This window comes from Pseudopodoces humilis, chromosome 32, assembly GCF_049639895.1.
Source record: "Pseudopodoces humilis isolate 2021_Gansu_Grassland_sample_001 chromosome 32, ASM4963989v1, whole genome shotgun sequence".
Classification (NCBI taxonomy): Eukaryota; Metazoa; Chordata; class Aves; order Passeriformes; family Paridae; genus Pseudopodoces; species Pseudopodoces humilis.
The window spans coordinates 65,930-83,056 of NC_142231.1; the positions used below are offsets into that span (position 1 = coordinate 65,930).

General features: G+C 56.8%; 2 protein-coding genes across 3 annotated transcripts; both read left to right on the forward strand.

Annotated features, from left to right (window-relative positions):
• Nucleotides 1-316: 316 nt before the first annotated feature.
• VDR (vitamin D receptor) lies at nucleotides 317-14,354 on the forward strand. 2 transcript variants are annotated; one of them, XM_005533248.3, is made up of 10 exons: nucleotides 317-351; nucleotides 1,185-1,247; nucleotides 6,252-6,402; nucleotides 8,432-8,562; nucleotides 11,225-11,409; nucleotides 11,517-11,640; nucleotides 12,039-12,210; nucleotides 12,584-12,735; nucleotides 13,052-13,168; nucleotides 13,336-14,354. In XM_005533248.3, the coding sequence occupies exons 3-10, from the start codon at nucleotides 6,254-6,256 to the stop codon at nucleotides 13,593-13,595; spliced, it is 1,290 nt and encodes a 429-aa protein (XP_005533305.2). In that variant the 5' UTR covers nucleotides 317-351; nucleotides 1,185-1,247; nucleotides 6,252-6,253; the 3' UTR covers nucleotides 13,596-14,354. The 2 variants fall into 2 exon arrangements, with proteins under 2 accessions (XP_005533305.2, XP_014117266.2); XM_014261791.2 differs by having other exon boundaries at nucleotides 340-351; nucleotides 6,195-6,402.
• Nucleotides 14,355-14,747: 393 nt separating this feature from the next.
• MYG1 (MYG1 exonuclease) lies at nucleotides 14,748-17,069 on the forward strand. Its single transcript, XM_005533270.3, has 7 exons — nucleotides 14,748-14,932; nucleotides 15,224-15,336; nucleotides 15,404-15,563; nucleotides 15,815-15,964; nucleotides 16,039-16,161; nucleotides 16,347-16,528; nucleotides 16,605-17,069. Exons 1-7 carry the CDS (start codon nucleotides 14,753-14,755, stop codon nucleotides 16,783-16,785), a joined length of 1,089 nt encoding a protein of 362 aa, XP_005533327.3. The 5' UTR covers nucleotides 14,748-14,752; the 3' UTR covers nucleotides 16,786-17,069.
• The last annotated feature ends 58 nt before the right edge of the window (nucleotides 17,070-17,127 follow it).

Genomic DNA, 17,127 nt, shown 5'->3' on the forward strand with positions numbered 1-17,127 from the left:
GGAGAGAGGTCGGGCGGCCACCGGGAGCCGGGTGGGCAGTGGGTGGTCGGCAGGAAGCCGGGTGGGCAGAGGGGAGCCGGAGGGCCGCGGGCGGGCAGCGGCCCCGGGACCCCGAGCGGCCCCTCTGGGGAAGCCCCCGCGCTACCGGGGGCCACGTGCAATTCCCCGCCACGCCCCCTCCGCTTCGGCCACGCCCACCCCTCGCCTTGTATGGCGCGTGCGGCCGGGGCCAAGGCGGTGCCGCGCTGGCATTGGCGGGGCGGGGCGCGGAGGGGGCGGGGCCAGGGGCGCCGGTTCCCGTCAAAAGGCGGCAGCGGGCGGGGCAGGGGTAGCAGCGGGGCCGGGGCTCAGGTACCGGGGGACACCGGGGCCGGGGGACACCGGGGCCGAGCGACACCGGGGCCGAGCCAAGCCCTTCTCAGCGCCTGCCGTGACTCCGGCGCTCCCCGGGACGCTGGGGTGGCTGTTCCCGGGGCATCCGGGCTGTGGGGGTACCCTCGGCGTGAAGGGAAGCGGGCACGGGGTGGCCCCGCCGGCGTGAGGGACACGGGGCGGGCGCTGACGCTCCCCGGTGCTTCCTGTTCTGGGCTCGCGGTGTTCCCGTGCTGCTTTGGGGGTCCCGCGCGTGCCTGACCCCTCCTGTGCCCTGGGAGGGGTCAGGAGTCCCCTGGGAGACCCCCTGACCCCCCGTGCCCGCCCTCGGCTGGGGACCCTCCAGCCAAAGTTCGGGTCCCCCTAGGGCTGGGGGTGCCCCGGTCCCGTTCAGGGGGAGGCTCCTGGTTTTAGGGGGGGCAGGGACTGTCTAGTCTCAGCCCATACCGCCCCCAGAAATTTGAGTTCGCCCGGGAGTTTTGGGGTGCTCTGGGGGGTCCCCCCATCCCGGAAAGGCACTACTGCCCTCCCCGCTCTGGGGCTCCCCCTTTCTGGAGGGGGCTTCGAAACCGGGGAATTCCGGGAGGCTGTGGGGGTGTTAATGTGACTTTAGGGTTTTTTATAGGGTGATTTTAGGGTTCCTGGGTGCTGTGGGGGTGTTTGTGTGACTTTAGGGTTTCCTGTAAGGCGGTTTTACGGTTTCTGGCTGCTCTCGTGGTTAACTGCCCCATTTAAACCCACATTCAAGATCCCAACTCGGGTTTTTTGGGGGCCTGAGCCCCCGGCACGGCATTAATCACCCTCCTTTTTAGTTCCCCAGTGCCTTCCCGCATTTTGGAGCGATCCCGAGCCGTGCCAGCACCAGGAAAATCAAGGTACGGGGGGATTTTTATGCATCAGGAATTGGGAGATCTTCCTCTGGGGACCCCAAAAGAGTTTTTGGTGCTGGTAGAGGCGGCTGAGCCGCTCCTTCCTCTCCTTTTCAAGACTGGAGCTTTGAGAAAAGTTGAGTTTTTTTCTCGGAAAGAGGTTTTCGGGAGAGGCGACGTTTTTGCGGCGTGTCCTCCTCCCCCGGAGCCGCTGTGACTCATCTTCCTCCGGCTCGGGGAAGGAGCCGCGGCGGGACACGAAAACCCAGGAAAATTGGAGTTAAACCCCGGGAAATTGGGGTTGAGCCCAAGGAAGAGGGAGGGAAAATCCGGGGAAACCAAGGGGAGCAAAAATCCAGGGAGGTGATGGGGAAAGCGAGGTGTGAGTGGAGCAAAAATCCCGTGAAATCGGAGTTTAAACCCAGGGAGGGAGGAAAAATCGAGGGAAATGATTGGGAGATCAAAGGCAGCAAGGATCCCAGGACATTAAGATTAAATCCAGGGAAATCGGGCAGTGAGGGGACAAAAATCCAGGGACATTAAGATTAAACCTAAGGGTGAATGGAGAGAAATCTAGGGAGATGGTGAAACCCCAGGGTCTGAGGAGAGCAAAAATCCAGGGAAATATGGGGAAACCAAAGGGAGCAAAAAAGAGCGTAAATAAAGTTAAATAAAGTTTTAAAAGCCCTGGGGTTGGGCTGGACGTGGCAGACATGGGGTGAAATAAAGGAAAAAAAATGCCAGGGTGAGGTTGGGTTCCCTCTGGAATCCCTGCATGAGGAAAATCTGGGAGAAGATGATGAGGATGATGGGAGATGTCTGCCCCAGATCTCCAGGGTGTGACCAGATCAGGACTGAGATGTCCCAGCAATAACAAAAATCCCAAAAATAAGATTTTTCCCAGATAAAAACACGCCTGGGATCGTGGCTGGATTCGCGTTTCTCTGAATCCTGCTGTGTTTAGGGAGGAATACGTGGAAAATCCAGGAAAATCCATTTTTTCCCATTTAATGGCTAATCCTGCTCCAGAGAATAATTTTTAACCTCTTGTGGCCTCTTTAACCTCTTGTGGCCAAAGCAGAGCTGGCCCAAGCTCCCTGAGGTGAAATTCTGGAATTGTCAGGGATTGGGAGAGGGAAAATCTCAGTTGGAGGTGGGCTGGGACAGAAATAGGAGCCTAAAAAGAAGAGGAATGGGAATGAAAATGGTTCTGGGTATTAAAAATCACAAAAAAAAAAAAAAAAATCAGGGAGATGATGGTGAAAGTGAGGTGTGAGAGGAGGAAAAATCCAGGGAAAATATGGGGAAAGCAAGGGGAGCAAATTCCAGGGAAATTAAGATTAAATTGAGGTGTGAATGGAACAAAAAATCTGCCGGGATGTTGCCGGTGCCACAGCTTCATCTCCAGCCTCTGCTGACTCAGCTCCTCCTCAGGCCCTTTCTCTTATCTCAGCCCTTATCAGCTCAACCCTCGCTCTTTTTTGCCGCTAATAAACGGAAAAGGGGTGGAAAACTACACCCGGATTTTTTTTTTCTGGACATCCAAAGCTGTTTCCTCATTCCCAGGAATCCCAGGAGCTGCTTCATGTTCTCCTGGGCAGGAGAATAGCAACACTGGGGAGGGATTCTTCTTTCCTGGAGTGATTCCTGAGCGTGCTCCTGCTTCCCAGAGGGTTTTGCTGGAGGCAAATCGGGTCAAAAAGGGATTTTTGGCATTTCTAGCCTTTTTCTGGAAAAGTTTGAGCTGTTTCCTGAGATTTTTCCCACTCTCTGTGCTCCGTCTGTGACCGCTGCTCCAATTTCACAATTTTCACCCATAGAAGTGGTGGAAAGCAACACCTAGAACCTTTATCTGCACATCCAAAGCTGTTTCCTCATTCCCAGGAATCCCAGGAGCTGCTCCACATTCTCTTGGGCAGGGGGACAGTGACACTGGGGAGGGATTCTCCTTTCCTGGAGTGATTCCTGAGTGTGCTCCTGCTTCCCAGAGGCAAATTGGGTGGAAAAGGGATTTTTGGCACATGGAGCCTTCCTAATTTTTCTCGGGAAAAGTTTGAGCCATTTCCTGAGCATTTTCCCACCTTCTCCATGCCCCAGGTGTGGCTGCTGCTCCAGTTTCCCAATTCCAGGCTGCAACAGCTCTGGCTGCTGCATCATTCCCACTCCTCCTCCTCCTCCTCCTCCTCCTTCCTTGGGCAAGCTGAGGTTCTGGGGAATGAGAATTCCTTTTTCCACCGGGCATATCCCAGGGATAGGGAATGGTCAGGGATTTGGGGCCTCTAAAGGTTTCTTTTCCAGCTCCAAGGGGGGACCTTCTGTTAAAATTCCCTTTTCCTCCAGGCATATGCCAGGGAAGGGATTTGGGCTCTCCTGTCCCTGTTGCCCAAGAGAACTCCCTAAAAACAATCCGTCCTCTCTCCATAAATCCCCTGTTCGGGAGCTCTATTTTTAGACCAGCTGGGTGGCCCCGGGAGGGGACAGCAAACCCCAGATTTCCTGGGAATTGCCACAGGTGGGAATCACTTGTGTGGCTCCACACCTTTCCAGGGCTCTTCCGGGGCTGCTTCCAGCACAAAAAGAGGATTTGATTCCACAGTGTGGGGTTGGTGCTGTCCTTCCACCTCTGCTTTGGGAATTTTTTCCATAGGGAGAGCCTTTCCCAGTGTAGTTTTTCTGGAATTTTGCAGTCTTTTCCCATTTTTTCCTGGTGTTCTGGTGCAATTCCTGTGCCTGGGGGCATCCTGGGCTTCACAATCCCTTCCTGAGGGGCTGGGACACTCCAAGAATTCCATGGGAAAAACCTAGATTTGTGTCCTGCTGCTGCCCAGGGTGGCCCCTGTCCTGCCCTGCTGCTCCTGGGGACACTGCCTGGGACAAGGCCCAAAAATTGGGATTTTGGTGCTGCTTCATTCCCAGGAAATTCTCTTCCCCGCTCCCAGAACTCTTCCTGCTGCTCCCAGGGGTGGCATTTCCAGCCAGGGAAGTTGGGAACGGTTGTGTCCCAAGCTGTGAGGGAAAGGGCGAGGCAGGATCTGGTCCCTAATCCAAGGGGGATTTGGGATCCTTGAAGGAGAGGGAACAGGTCCAGGGCAGGGTTTTGCTCACAGCTTCAAAAATGTAATTTTGGGATCTTTTTGCAGCCCAGGAGCAGCTGGGAAAAGCAATTCCTGCTCCAGCTGGGCTAGGAATGCTGCTGCTCCTCTCGGGAAGGGGAACAGCAGGGGAATTGCCAGGGAAGGAGTGGGGCAGGGCTGGGCCCCATCACGTGCTGGGATCAGTTGGAATTTTCCTCCTGGCTTGTCCAGACAGGTGGGGAAAGCCGGGATTTGGGATCCAGCTCATCCTTGTCACCCTCCCCATCACCTGGTTTGGGGTCTGGAGCCCCTTTTTGGGGTCTGTGAGCAGCACGAGGGCTGTGATCCCATCCAAAACTCCTTTTCCAAGGAAAATTGGCAATTGCTGGGGAGGTTTAACAGGCACTGGGTTGGGTTTGCGTCCCTGGAGGCTTTTAGAGACTGGAGTTTTTGGGAAGGCCTTGGAGCTGCAAATATTCCTGGTTTGGGGATGATATCAGATTTTCTTTCACTCCTGTCATGCTGGATATTGGGAGTGAATTTTGGGTGGATTTTGAGTGGATTTTGGACACCCCACACCAAAAATCCCACTCAGCCAAATCCATAGGGTTTCCCCTGCTGGGAATGGGTTTGGAAATTGGCCTTTAACCACCGGGAATGTTGGGAAATGAGTTTATTGTGGGGCAGGGCCGTGGCCTGGAAAGGCCCTGATCCCACGTGGGGTCCCAAGGCCTTGGATTCCGGACTCTTCCTTGCAGGGAGGAGCTGGAATCTTGGAAAATCCTGAGTTGGGATCATCCAGTCCAGCTCCTGGCCCTGCACTGGACACAAAAGTCCCACATATCCAAGAGTGTTTTCCAAAAATTCCTTGGGCTCTGGCAGTCTCAGGGCCCTGCCCGTTCCCTGGGAAGCTTTTCCAGTGCTTGACCACCCTCTGGATGAGGAGTTTTCCCTAAAATCTACCCTAAACCTTCCCAGGGGTCCTGTCCCAGCAACTTTAGATAATCCTTGCTCCAATCCAGGGAATTAAGGTTGAAATTTCCCAAATTCCAGCTCCTTTCCCCTATCTTCCAGTGTAAATTTCAGGAGCATTTTGCTGGAATTTTCCTTCCTCTGGAGCAAAAAAAGCCCAAGGGAGGCTGGAGATCGAAAAAAAAAAAAAAAAAAAAAGGCATTGAAAATTCCTGGGAATTGCATTTTCCTGGGGTGGTTTTCTCTCTCCAGAGGGAGCCAGAACCTGTTTGGGAATATTTCGAAATCCGGGGAGAAGCTCCGGAGGAGTTCTGGAGTTTGCCACAAGCAGGGGCAGATTCTGCCTGTTGGCCGTCCCTGGATTTTTTTGGGGGATATGAGAAGAAGAATTCCTTGGACAGCCTGGAATTAGGGATTGGGAAATAAAGGAGGAAGGGGAAGGATTTGGGGGAAGAGGAGGAAATCCAGGAAGGGTTCAGGGGATACCAGGGAAGATTCTGTGGGAAAAATTCCCATTCCTAGGGGTTTTTTTTGAGTTTTTCCTTGGAAAGGGGTGAAAGCTTTACCATGAAGTGACCACAGTGGTGCTGGAGGGATCTTTTTTTTGGGAAAATCCTGGGAAAATTTCTGCACAGTTGGATTTTCCCATTTAAAAGGAGCAGTGGGATTTGTTTGTAATGAGGCTGGTTTGCCTCATTAGTGATTAAGCCAGGTTAATTGAGCCTCTTCCAGTCCCAGAGCTTTCCCAGCATTCCAGAATCCCAAAAATTGGAATTTTTGGGGTGCTTTTAATGCCCAGAGCCAATGGGAATAAAAATTCCTTGCCCATACCAGGGGAAATCCAAGGAAAAATCCTGAATTTTAGAGATAATTTTAGGACTAAGCCCCCTATCTTGCCCCAAATCAGGTGGAACGAAAAGTCCTGAACATTCGTGACAAATCCCAGTCTTTTCCCCGCTTCCAGCCATGGATCCAGGCGCTTCCAGCACCTCCCTGGCCGATCCCAGTGGAGATCCTGAGCGGAATGTTTCCAGGATCTGCGGGGTCTGCGGGGACAGAGCCACCGGCTTCCACTTCAACGCCATGACCTGCGAGGGCTGCAAGGGCTTCTTCCGGTGAGCCTGGGAATGCCTCATCCCAAAAAACCTTGGGAGTCCCAATGGCAATCCAAGGGGGTCCCGGAACTGGCCCGGAATTCCAGGTGGTGCCGCGTTCCTGTGGTTTAAGGAATCGATGGGCTTTTTAGTGGGTTTGGAACCTTGAGATGTTTTTTTTCCCCTATTTTTCCAGAGTTTTTCATGGATCTGGGAGCCTTGCAGCACTCTGGGAAAAGTGGGGAGTGTGTGGGAAACTCCCCTGGGGTCACAGACTGGGATTTTTCCTGAGCCAAAAAGCCCTAAAATCTTCTCAAAAACCTCTGGGACTGGGGTACGAGGAGGGGCAGGGGATCCACTGGAGCAGCTCTTCCAAAATCCAGCATTTCCAGGGAATTCTGTGTCATTCTGGGAATTCTGCCCTCATCCCCACTTCATCCTGGATCTCTCCCCACTCCCAACGCAATTCCCTCATTCCAGGCTGGGAATGAGGTTTGGAATCCTCTATTTTTAGCCCCTGGGATCCCAAATCTGCCTGGGAATGGGTGGCTTGGGAAGGTTTCCATGGAATTCCAGCCCAGCCTGGCTCCGGTGTCACCCTGGGAGCCTCTGGAGCCACCCAAGCTGCAATTTTCATTCCAAACCTGGAATTTTGGCCTGTCCCGAGCCCTGGGAATGTTTTTCCCTGCTCCAAGGCCTCGTTGTTTGTGCATTCCCGGCCTTTTCCTCAGTTTTTGTGGAAAAAAGGAGCTTTTTGTGCACCATAATTGGGAATTTGGGGGTGTCCAGGGCTGAATTCTGAGTGCTGGGATTGTTTGTCCCCCATTGGGAACAGCAAAGTTCCAAAGGTTTTGGAGGAATGGGGAAAAACAGGGCTCTGCCATCCATTTTTCTGGGATGAATTCCCAAAAATCCCAAATTCCCGGCAGGTAAAGGCAGAGTGAAGCTGCTCTGTTTACATCTCCCTTTCTAAAACCATCTTTTAATTCCTGGGACTGCAGCCAGAGGAAATCTTAAAGATTTTTACCCATATTTGATTTTTTTACCCACTTTTAAATATTTTCTTCCCCATATTCAATATTTTAACCCGTATTTGACATATTTTACCCCTATTTAGTATTTTTTATCCAGATTTGATTTTTTTAACCCATTTTTTTATCTGAGTATTGGCCTTGGGCACTTCCAGGGATGAGGCAGCCACAGTTTTTCCAGGAATTCTATTCCAGGGCCTCACAGGGAGGAATTTCTTCCCAATATCCCATCTACCCCCTCTTTCCTCCGAAATTCTGGCTCTGGCCCTTTGTCCTGGGAAGAGTCTGACTCTTTTTCCTTGGGAGTTTCTGGCTTTGACACTTTATCCCAGGAAGATTTTGGCTCTGACCTTTTGTCCTGGAAGGTTCTGACCCGTTTTCATTGGAAATTGTGGCTCTGACCATTATTCCTTGGAAGACTTTGGCTCCGACCCTTTGTCCTGGAAGGCTCTGACCCTTTTTTCCTAGGTTATTTTGGCCCTGACCCTTTGTCCCGGTGGCTCCACGTTCCCGTTCCGCTGTGGTTTCTCCACAGCCCAGGGTTGTCATTTTCGGGCTCCTTTCCTTGTGTCCTGCAGCAAGAATTCCTCTCCCTGCACACCCAAAATGTGCTCAGGCCAGTTCTGCCAGCAAAGCCGGGCTTAGGGCGGCTGGGTTTAAACCACACAGCCCCAGCTCGGGGCTCTTTGCTGCCGGGGGGATTTCTCTGCAATCCCGCAATCCTTCCACGCTCCTGGCCTTAAAAATCCCTGTTTGGACGCAAGAACCTTCTCCAGCCAGCGGGCTGGGCTTAGGGCAGCCTGTTTTTGTGGAGTGGGATCAAGGGGGTTTAAGGTCATTCCCACCAAACCCTTTTAGGATAAAGCTGTGGCTGAACCCCTTGGATGTTTCCCCTTGAAAAATTCTCCTTTTCCAGCAGTGCTCAAAGCTCCCAACTCAACTGATGTTTGGAGCATCAGCCAGAGCAGTGGGAATTCAGCCCAAAAAGGGGCTTTTTCGCTTTTCCTGCCCTTTTCCAGGAGGAGCATGAAGAAGAAGGCCACGTTCACCTGTCCCTTCAGTGGGGACTGCCACATCACCAAGGACAACCGGCGGCACTGCCAGGCCTGCCGGCTCAAGCGCTGCGTGGACATCGGAATGATGAAGGAATGTGAGTGTCCAGCTCCTGGGAATGACACTGGGAATGCTCCGGGGGCCTTTCCCACGTCCCTGCAGCCAGGGGTGGCACTTGCACCATCCCAGGGGAATGCAAAGGGCAGGGGAAGCAGCAGGTAATGATTGAGAGGAGCTGGTTTAATGATTCCTGTCCATCCAGGAGTTGTTTTCTCATGGGCTCTCCTGGTTTTTTGAGGAAAATCAGCTCCATATCTCCCAATGGCTCTGAAAATCCTCTTTTCCATGCTCCATGGGGAGAGCTGGATGAGCTTCCCCATCCCCATGGAGCCGGGTTGGGTTTTCCTCTTCTTCCTCTGGGATTTTTTTTTTCCTAAACCTTTTTTCCATGTGGGATAAAGCAGGGACTTAAGTCAACAGCAGAGGGAATTAAAGTGGTTTTAAAACCCAGTCCAAACACACAAATGTGGCCCAAATGTTTGTTTTCTCTGGGTGTATTTAGAGATAAGTGGCTTTTAAAAATAAATCGTGTTTGAGGTGCTGGGGAGGAGCTGGGTGCTCCTGGAGAGCTCCAACCAAATATTTTCTGCTGGGAGATTGTGGCCAGGGTGTCCATGGAGCTGGAAATTCGGGATATGGAAGCAGGGCCCTTTCCCTGATGTGCTAAACAGGGCGCAAACAGAGCCTGATGTCACCCCGGGGCCTCCAGAAAATCTGAATTTGTAGGTGTTTGCGGGTTAATAAATGCTTAAACTTTCAGTGTTCCTGATGGAAATCCCCGGATTTTATTCTTTGGGATTGGCAGGTTGATGAGGGAGGAGAAGGCCACACACCCACACTGGCTGTCCCCAGATTTTGAGGAGTTGTCCCTGGTTTTTGAGGAGCCCCTAATGAGGGAGGTGCTTTAATTTGCACCAGCAGCCAATAAATTAGCCAGAAAGGACTGGAAAGTTCCTGGGCAGTAATTCCAGGGGTTTTTCTCCACGATTTCTCCATGTTTTCCCCACAGGAGTTAACGTGTAAACAGCCCCGTTAGCAAATCCTGCTCGGATTAACCAAAACTGACCCAGAGAGGCTAAAAATAGCTAAAAATGGACTTTGCCGCAGGAAAAACGAGGGAGGACGAAGGGTTGGGGTTATTTTTAGGTGGAAAAAGGGAATTGGGAAGGTTTTGAGGCCTTGTTTTCCACAGGGATTCGAGGCTGGCAGTGTGGGAGAGGGAAGAGGAGCGGGGCAGAGCCCGGTGCCGGGGTTAATTTGGGCTCCGACCAAATTCCAGCCCTGAGCCATTCACTGGGGCAAACATGTGTGGGTTCCTACCTGTCTGGGGCCAAGCAGGGGGTGGCAGGCAGAGAAAATGCCCCTGCAGGCTGTGGGGATTTGGGAATTCTCCTGTTTGGCTCTTGGGGAGGGCAGGGCCTGTCCCCTCCTCTCTCCCTCCTCCCCTTGGACAATGGGGTGGGAAATGTGGCCTTTCTCACCTGCCGGGTGGCCAGAAAGTGTGGAATTACCCCTGTTCTGCCTTTTTTCAGCTGCTTGGAGCTGAGGGAGGGGCTCAGGGATGTTTGGGCTCCCTTGGATGCTTCCCTAATAATCCCTAAAAATCCTTCTCTGCGGATTGTTAACAGCTCCTGCTCTTTGTGCAGGGCCGGGGATGGGTGACCCAGAGCAGGCAGTACCCCCGTGGATCTGATGCTTTTTGTGATAAAAACTGGGATGGGGGAACAGCAAAATCCTGATTTTCCTCAGCAGCCATGGAGCTGTCAGTGCTGGAGGTGGGAGCGACCTTTCAGCCCCTTCTGAGTGTCCCAGGCCCCTCTGCGATTGTGCAAGGCTGGAGAATGGAGAATGGAAAATCGCCCTCGGCCAAAGGAGCAGGGGAGGCCAAGGGTTCCTTGCCTTGAGCTCCTTCCGCTGCCCTTCACCGACCTCTCGCCCTAAATTCCACCTTGACTCTCCCAGCCTCAGATCCCTGCACCCAGGGAATTCACAAACAGCCCCTGGAGGGTCTCCAGTGCCTGGAGAAAGGGCTGAGGAAAGGGAACCCTTGGTTTTAGGGGGCTCTGTCCCACCCTGCGCTCTCGGGAGTTGTGACCCCAGAGATTTCTGCAGCTCCCTGCAGCTTTTTTTCCCTTCCAGCCCCTCTCAGCTGCTCAGGGCTTGGAGCTATTGATAAAAAAGTGAAGATTTGAGCCCAAATTGCCCCTAGCTGCTCCTTTTCCCTAAATAAACAGGCCCAGCCTTCCGTGGAGCCCAACCTTTGGCCGCTGCTGAGCGCCACCACCCCAATAAAAACCATAAATCCCCAACCCTGAGGGCGGGGAGGTTTGGCTGTGCCTTGACCTTAAAAATCAGATTAAAGCTGCCCTGAAGCAGCGCTGGACACCCCTAGTGGCAGCTGGCAGCTGAGAGGAGCCAGAGCTGGGTGAACCCAGCAGCCCCAGAGGTTTTGGGATCAGGATTTGAGAGTGCTGAGCAAACAGGGAGGGAGCAGAGCAGGCACGGCTGGCACAGCCTCGCTGCCCCCAAAGCCTCACCAAAAAGCACCAGAAACCTCCTGGGCACAGCAGGAAAACGGGTCCAAGGGGCTGTAGGGGGGAAAAGGGATTTTTCTGGGTGGAAAAAGTGGTTTTCCAGGGGCTGGGTGTGGCATCCAGAGGTCTTTTCAATCCCTAATTCCAGCCCTTTTCCTTTCCCAGTCATCCTGACAGACGAAGAGGTGCAGAGGAAGCGGGAGCTGATCCTGAAGAGGAAGGAGGAGGAAGCACTGAGGGAAAGCCTCAAACCCAAACTCTCAGAGGAGCAGCAGAAAGTCATCGACATCCTGCTCGAGGCCCATCGCAAAACTTACGACCCCACCTATGCTGACTTCACTAAGTTTCGGGTACTGACCTCAAAATTCTCTTGTATCCCTCAAATTCCCCCCACAAAATTCACCAACCCCTTGCCCCGCCCTGCTCTTCAGGGAGTTTTCTCTGTTTTCTCCCTCAGCCCCCTGTGAGGAGCCACCCTGGCAGCAGAGGGGCCACGAAATCCTCGTCCCTGCTCACCCAGGACCTGTCCTCGGAGGATTCCTCGGATCTCTTCGGCTCCGAGGCCTTCAGCACATTCCCAGGTGTGCCCCGCTCCCTCCTGGCCCCAAAGTGGGACTGGCAGCCAGGGAGGGGACCCCAGGACTCACTTTGGGCTGGAGGTGATGCCCCAAATTCTAGGGGTGGGGAATGGTTGTGCCAGAGCCCAAATTAACCCCAGCAAGGGTCTGCCTTGCTCTTTTTCCTCCTCTTCATCCTCATCCCACATTCCCAAACTGGGATCCCAAACTGGCCCTGAATCCCAACATCCTGTGGAAAACCTGGCCTCAAAACCAGGTTCCCTTCTCTCACCCCTCCAGAGGTCACAGGGGCAGAAATGCAACACTTCCACCCAACTTTGGCATTCCAGAGTGTTTTTTCACATCCTGTGGAGGCTCACTGATGTGCACACAGGGTCCCCTCAGCGTTTCCCTCCCCACAGATTCCGTGGAGCCGCCGCCGTTTCCCAGCCTGGGGCTGCCTGAGGAGCAGGACGAGAGCTCCTCCATGAACCTGGAGTTCTCGCAGCTCTCCATGCTTCCACACCTGGCTGACCTGGTCAGCTACAGCATCCAGAAGGTGATCGGCTTTGCCAAGATGATCCCAGGATTCAGGTGAGGCCTGGCATTCCAAACCTGGTGTTTCCCACTCCCGGGAATCCTGTGCTGCCCTTCACACCCTTCCCTGTTTCCCCTTCCCAGCTCTGTTTTCTGTCTCTCCCCCTCCCTGGGGTTCTTCTCTTTCCCAAATGCTCTGGAAAACACACCCAAATTCCAGCAGGGAGACACCAGAGCTCCTGCAGCACTCGAGTGGCTCATGAGGGGCCTCAGGTTCTGTTCACCCCAAGATTTGAGGCAAAAACACACCCAAAAAAACCCTCCTGGAACGGGAATTTCTGAGGGGTGTCAGTTCCTCCTGGCCCTGCCCTGTGTCCCCTCTGTCCCCTGAGCATCCCAATCCCCATCCAGAGGGCAAATCCCCCTGCAGGGATCTGTCTGCGGAGGACCAGATCGTACTGCTCAAGTGCAGCGCCATCGAGGTGATCATGCTGCGCTCCAACCAGTCCTTCACCCTCGAGGACATGTCCTGGACCTGCGGCAGCAGCGACTTCAAGTACAGGGTCAGCGATGTCACCCAGGGTAAGGGAATCCCAGCCCAAATCCCGAAATTCCCTGGTTTTCACCGTTGAGCCTTCCCTCCACACCTGGTTTTGTGCTGAGAAAGGGGGTGGGTCCTGCCCCAAATTCTGGGGGTTTGGAGGATGACAAGTGGTGCCTTAATTTCTCCAGTGCCACCTCAGTGGCCCCTGTGCCACCCCAATGTGTCTGAAAAAATCCTTCTAGAGGAAATTATCTCCTTCTAAGGGAAAGGAGATTCCATTTCAAAGGGAAAAATCCCCTTGCAGAGGAAAAGAGCCTTTTCCAGAGCCCCTCTGAGGCTCCGTTCTCTCCACAGCTGGGCACAGCATGGACCTGCTGGAGCCACTGGTGAAGTTCCAGGTGGGGCTGAAGAAGCTGAACCTGCATGAGGAGGAGCACGTGCTGCTCATGGCCATCTGCATCCTGTCCCCAGGTAGGGACAAACCCATCCCAAACCCTAAAAACCCACAGAAGGGAGAGGAAAACCTCAAATCCAAAAAACCCGCAAAAGGGAGGGAAAACCCCCAAGCACAGCTGGCCCTAAAAAGGGACGAAAGGAAGGGACTCACCCCACAGCGGCAGGGAATCCTCTCTCCGCAGACCGGCCGGGCGTGCGGGAGCCCCGGCGGGTGGAGGTGCTGCAGGAACGGCTCTCGGAGGTGCTGCAGAGCTACATCCGCGCCCGGCACGCCGCGCCCGGCAGCCGCCTGCTCTACGCCAAGATGATCCAGAAGCTGGCGGACCTGCGCAGCCTGAACGAGGAGCACTCGCGGCAGTACCGCTGCCTGGCCTTCCAGCCCGAGCACAGCATGCAGCTCACGCCGCTGGTGCTCGAGGTGTTCGGCAACGAGATCTCCTGAGCGCCGGCCCTGGGTGCCCCGGAGAAGGGAAGAGCCGCGCCCGGCTGTGCTGGGAGGATCGGGGGGCTGAGCCCGAGCCGGGGCTGGGGTTTGGTGTCTCCGCTCGGGTTTTTCCCCTTCCGAGAGCTGGATCCCCCCGTGCTGCCCCGGGCTGCCTCGAACGCTGGGAAGGGGAAGTGCTAGGAGATGAACTCGGGGTGCTGCTGTGGATGCGGAGCTCTGATCCCCCCGAAATCCCACAGCAGCCGTGGGCTCAGATGCCCCAAATCCCAGCCAGCAGGTGCCATGGGCGATGTCCCCACAACTCCCACACGTCCCGTGTGCTGCTGCTGCCGGACTGGCATGAGCCAGAGGCAGTTGAGAAAGCCCCTAGAGCGGAAACTTTGTCCTCGGCCCTCAAAGGGAAGAGCAGGATGAGCTTTGTTTGCACTCCCTGGGAACGGGGGAGCAATGGGATCTCCAGGTGCTGCCCCCACTTTGGAGCTGGACCCCTCTGGGGGATGAGATGATGACCCCTGGGCTTGGGCAGGGACCCCAGTTCCAGCTTGGCTTCCTCCTCCTGCCACGTTCTGGAGGCAGCTCCAGGCCCTCGTTCCTACCCACAGCAAACTCTGGGAAGGGGGATTTGGCAGCTGAGAGGCTCCAGACCCCTGGGAAGAGTCATCACAGCCCCCCTGGGCCATGACCAATGGCCGGAGGGTTCCCAGTGTCCGGAGAGTCTTCGATTCTGGCCAATAAATTCCTGCTTGGGCAAATCAACTCCGCCCCAGGCTCGTGTGTGTGGCCATCCATCCCTGTGTCTCCATCCCTGTGTCCCCAGGGGGGCTGTGCAGAAGTGTGTGTGTCTATCCCGAAGGTAGGTGGAGGTTGTCCCGCTGTCCCGGTGTCCGTCTGTCCCGGTGTCCGTCTGTCCCGGTGTCCGTCTGTCCCGGTGTCCGGCTGTCCCGGTGTCCGGCTGTCCCGGTGTCCCGGTGTCCGTCTGTCCCGGTGTCCCCGCGTGCCCGGCCAAGGCCGCCAGGGGGCGCCCGCCACACCCAACCGGCGCCTTGACCCCGGCCCCTGCGCGTGCGCACTCGGGCAAGCGCGGGGGCGGAAATGGCGGGAGGGGTTGATGCTGATGGGGGCGGGGCCTCGGGGGGCGGGGCCTCCCCGCCGCCATGCGCGGGGCAGCGCGCGCCGCCCGAGCCGTGGTCATGGCGGCCACCGGGGCGGGAAGCGGCACCGGGCACAAGCGGCCGCACCCCGGGCCCGCCGCTCGCATCGGCACCCACGACGGCACCTTCCACTGCGACGAGGCGCTGGCGTGTTTCCTGCTGCGTCTCCTGCCCCGCTACCGGGTACGGCGCAGCGTGCGGGGGCACCGGCAGCGCGCCCGGCTCGGGGTTCCGCCCGGGGCGTGAACGGGACGGGGGAACCGTGCGGGCTCCCGGGGTCGCTCCTCTCTCGGTCCCACGTGGGGACACTTGAGCCCGCGCAGCGGTCCCCCTTGTGTCCCCGGTCCCACCCGGGGGTCGCCCCGGTGTCCCCTGTCCTTCCTCAGGGTCCCTCCCCGGTGTCCCTCGTCACCAGGAGCCGCTCCCGGGGGTTCCCGGTAGCCCTGAGGATCCTCACCGCGGTGTCCCCTGCAGGACGCGGAGATCGTGCGGACGCGGGACCCGCAGCGCTTGGCCGCCTGTGACGTGGTGGTGGACGTGGGGGGCGAGTACGACCCGGGGCGGCACCGCTACGACCACCACCAGAGGTGAGACACCGCCCCCCGGGACAGCGGCATCCCCGGGGGACCGCGGGGTGACCGTGTGGCCCCACAGGTCCTTCACGGAGTCCATGCGGAGCCTGCGGCCGGACAAGCCCTGGAGCACGAAGCTGAGCAGCGCCGGGCTCGTCTATTGTCATTTCGGGTCCCAGATCCTCGCGGGGCTCCTGGGGCAGCCCGAGGATGGGCCCGTGGTCACAGCGCTCTATGACAAGGTGACAGGGGGTCTGTCACCCTGCCAGGGTCACAGTCATGCCCGGGGCTTGTCCTTGGTGGGAAAGGGGACCAGTTTGTGGCAGCTTGGGCTTCCAGCCAGGCTGAGCTCTGCTGTCCCCTCACTGTCCTCTCTGCCCCGCTGTTCCCCCTGTCCCCCCTCTACTGCCCCCTTACTGCTCTGTCTTGCTGTCCCCTCACTGTTCCTCATGCTCCCCCTCCCTGTCCCCTCTTTCCCCCTCCCTGTCCCCAGCTGTACGAGAACTTTGTGGAGGAGGTCGATGCTATGGACAACGGGATTGCGCCAGCGGCGGGGGAGCCGCGCTACGCCCTGAGCACCACCCTGAGTGCCCGCGTGGGGCATCTGAACCCCCGCTGGAACGACCCCGACCAGGACACCGAGGTGGGGACAGCCCCCAGGGACACCCCTCTTAGGGACACGGTGCTCAGGGACACTGCTGACCCCCGTGTCCCCAGGCGGGGTTCAGGAGGGCCATGGAGCTGGCAGGCAGCGAGTTCCTGCAGCGCCTGGACTTCTACCACCGGGCCTGGCTGCCGGCAAGGGCGCTGGTGGAAGAGGCTGTCCGGCACCGCTTCGAGGTAATGCCAAGCCAGCCCAGCAGAATCTGGAATTCTGGGGGAGAATTGGGGCGTAGGGAGGCCAAATCCCTTTGGTAGAAACCTCCCGGGGAGGGGCCCCTGCACCCCTGCCGGAGGCCACTCGGATGTTTGGGGACACTGAGCCCCGGGTGGTTTCAGGAGTCACCCCCGTGTCCCCCGTGCAGGTGGATGCCAGTGGGCAGGTCCTGGAACTGTCCCAGGGTGGCTGTCCCTGGAAGGAGCACGTGTTCCAGCTGGAGCAGGAGCTGGCCCTGGCCAAGCCACTGCAGCTCGTGCTGTTCCCGGACCGGGGTGGGCAGTGGCGGGTGCAGAGCGTCCCCACAGCCCCCCACAGCTTCCAGAGCCGGTGAGACCCCTCCCCTGGTCCCACCACTGCCCCCCGTGGGGCCGGGGTCACTCCCAACCCCTCTGTCCCCCCACAGGCTCCCCCTGCCCGAGGCCTGGCGGGGACTCCGGGACGAGGCGCTCTCGGAGCTGGCTGGAATTCCCGGCTGCATCTTTGTCCACGCCAGCGGCTTCATCGGGGGGAACCAGACCCAGGAGGGGGCATTGGAGATGGCCCGAAGGGCGCTGGAGCTCGGGGGGGGCACCGAGAGCACGTGAGCCCCCTCCCCAGCTGGGACACCCCAAAAGGGGCCCAGTGTGGCGTCCCAGGAATGCTGCAGGGACCGTTTTCACACAGATCCTAGATTCTCCAAGGGATTTGCTGTGCTGGGGGTGGGAGCAGCCGCTGCTGGGAGTCTCAGAGCACCCACCCCCTGTGCTGGATGGGTGCCAGCCCAGCCAGAGACTTTTTGGCTCCATTTTCTGGGAGTTTGTTCCCATTCCTGTCATGTCCCTGCACCGAGACGCTGCCAGCACCAGTAAAAACCAGTGTGTGCCCAGTGCATTGGCTGTTGAGCGGTCCCAGGGGGGCTGCGTGTGACACTTGGGGGTTGCTGTGAC

Excerpts from the sequence above, each read along its gene's own strand:
- VDR (XM_005533248.3), top strand. The coding sequence starts at position 6,254 with ATGGATCCAGGCGCTTCCAGCACCTCCCTGGCCGATCCCAGTGGAGAT. Across the intron at positions 6,403-8,431 it reads GGCTGCAAGGGCTTCTTCCG|GAGGAGCATGAAGAAGAAGG; the intron begins GTGAGCCTGGGA and ends GCCCTTTTCCAG. Across the intron at positions 11,641-12,038 it reads GGCCTTCAGCACATTCCCAG|ATTCCGTGGAGCCGCCGCCG; the intron begins GTGTGCCCCGCT and ends CCCTCCCCACAG.
- MYG1 (XM_005533270.3), top strand. The coding sequence starts at position 14,753 with ATGCGCGGGGCAGCGCGCGCCGCCCGAGCCGTGGTCATGGCGGCCACC. Across the intron at positions 14,933-15,223 it reads GTCTCCTGCCCCGCTACCGG|GACGCGGAGATCGTGCGGAC; the intron begins GTACGGCGCAGC and ends TGTCCCCTGCAG. Across the intron at positions 15,965-16,038 it reads ACCCCGACCAGGACACCGAG|GCGGGGTTCAGGAGGGCCAT; the intron begins GTGGGGACAGCC and ends CCGTGTCCCCAG.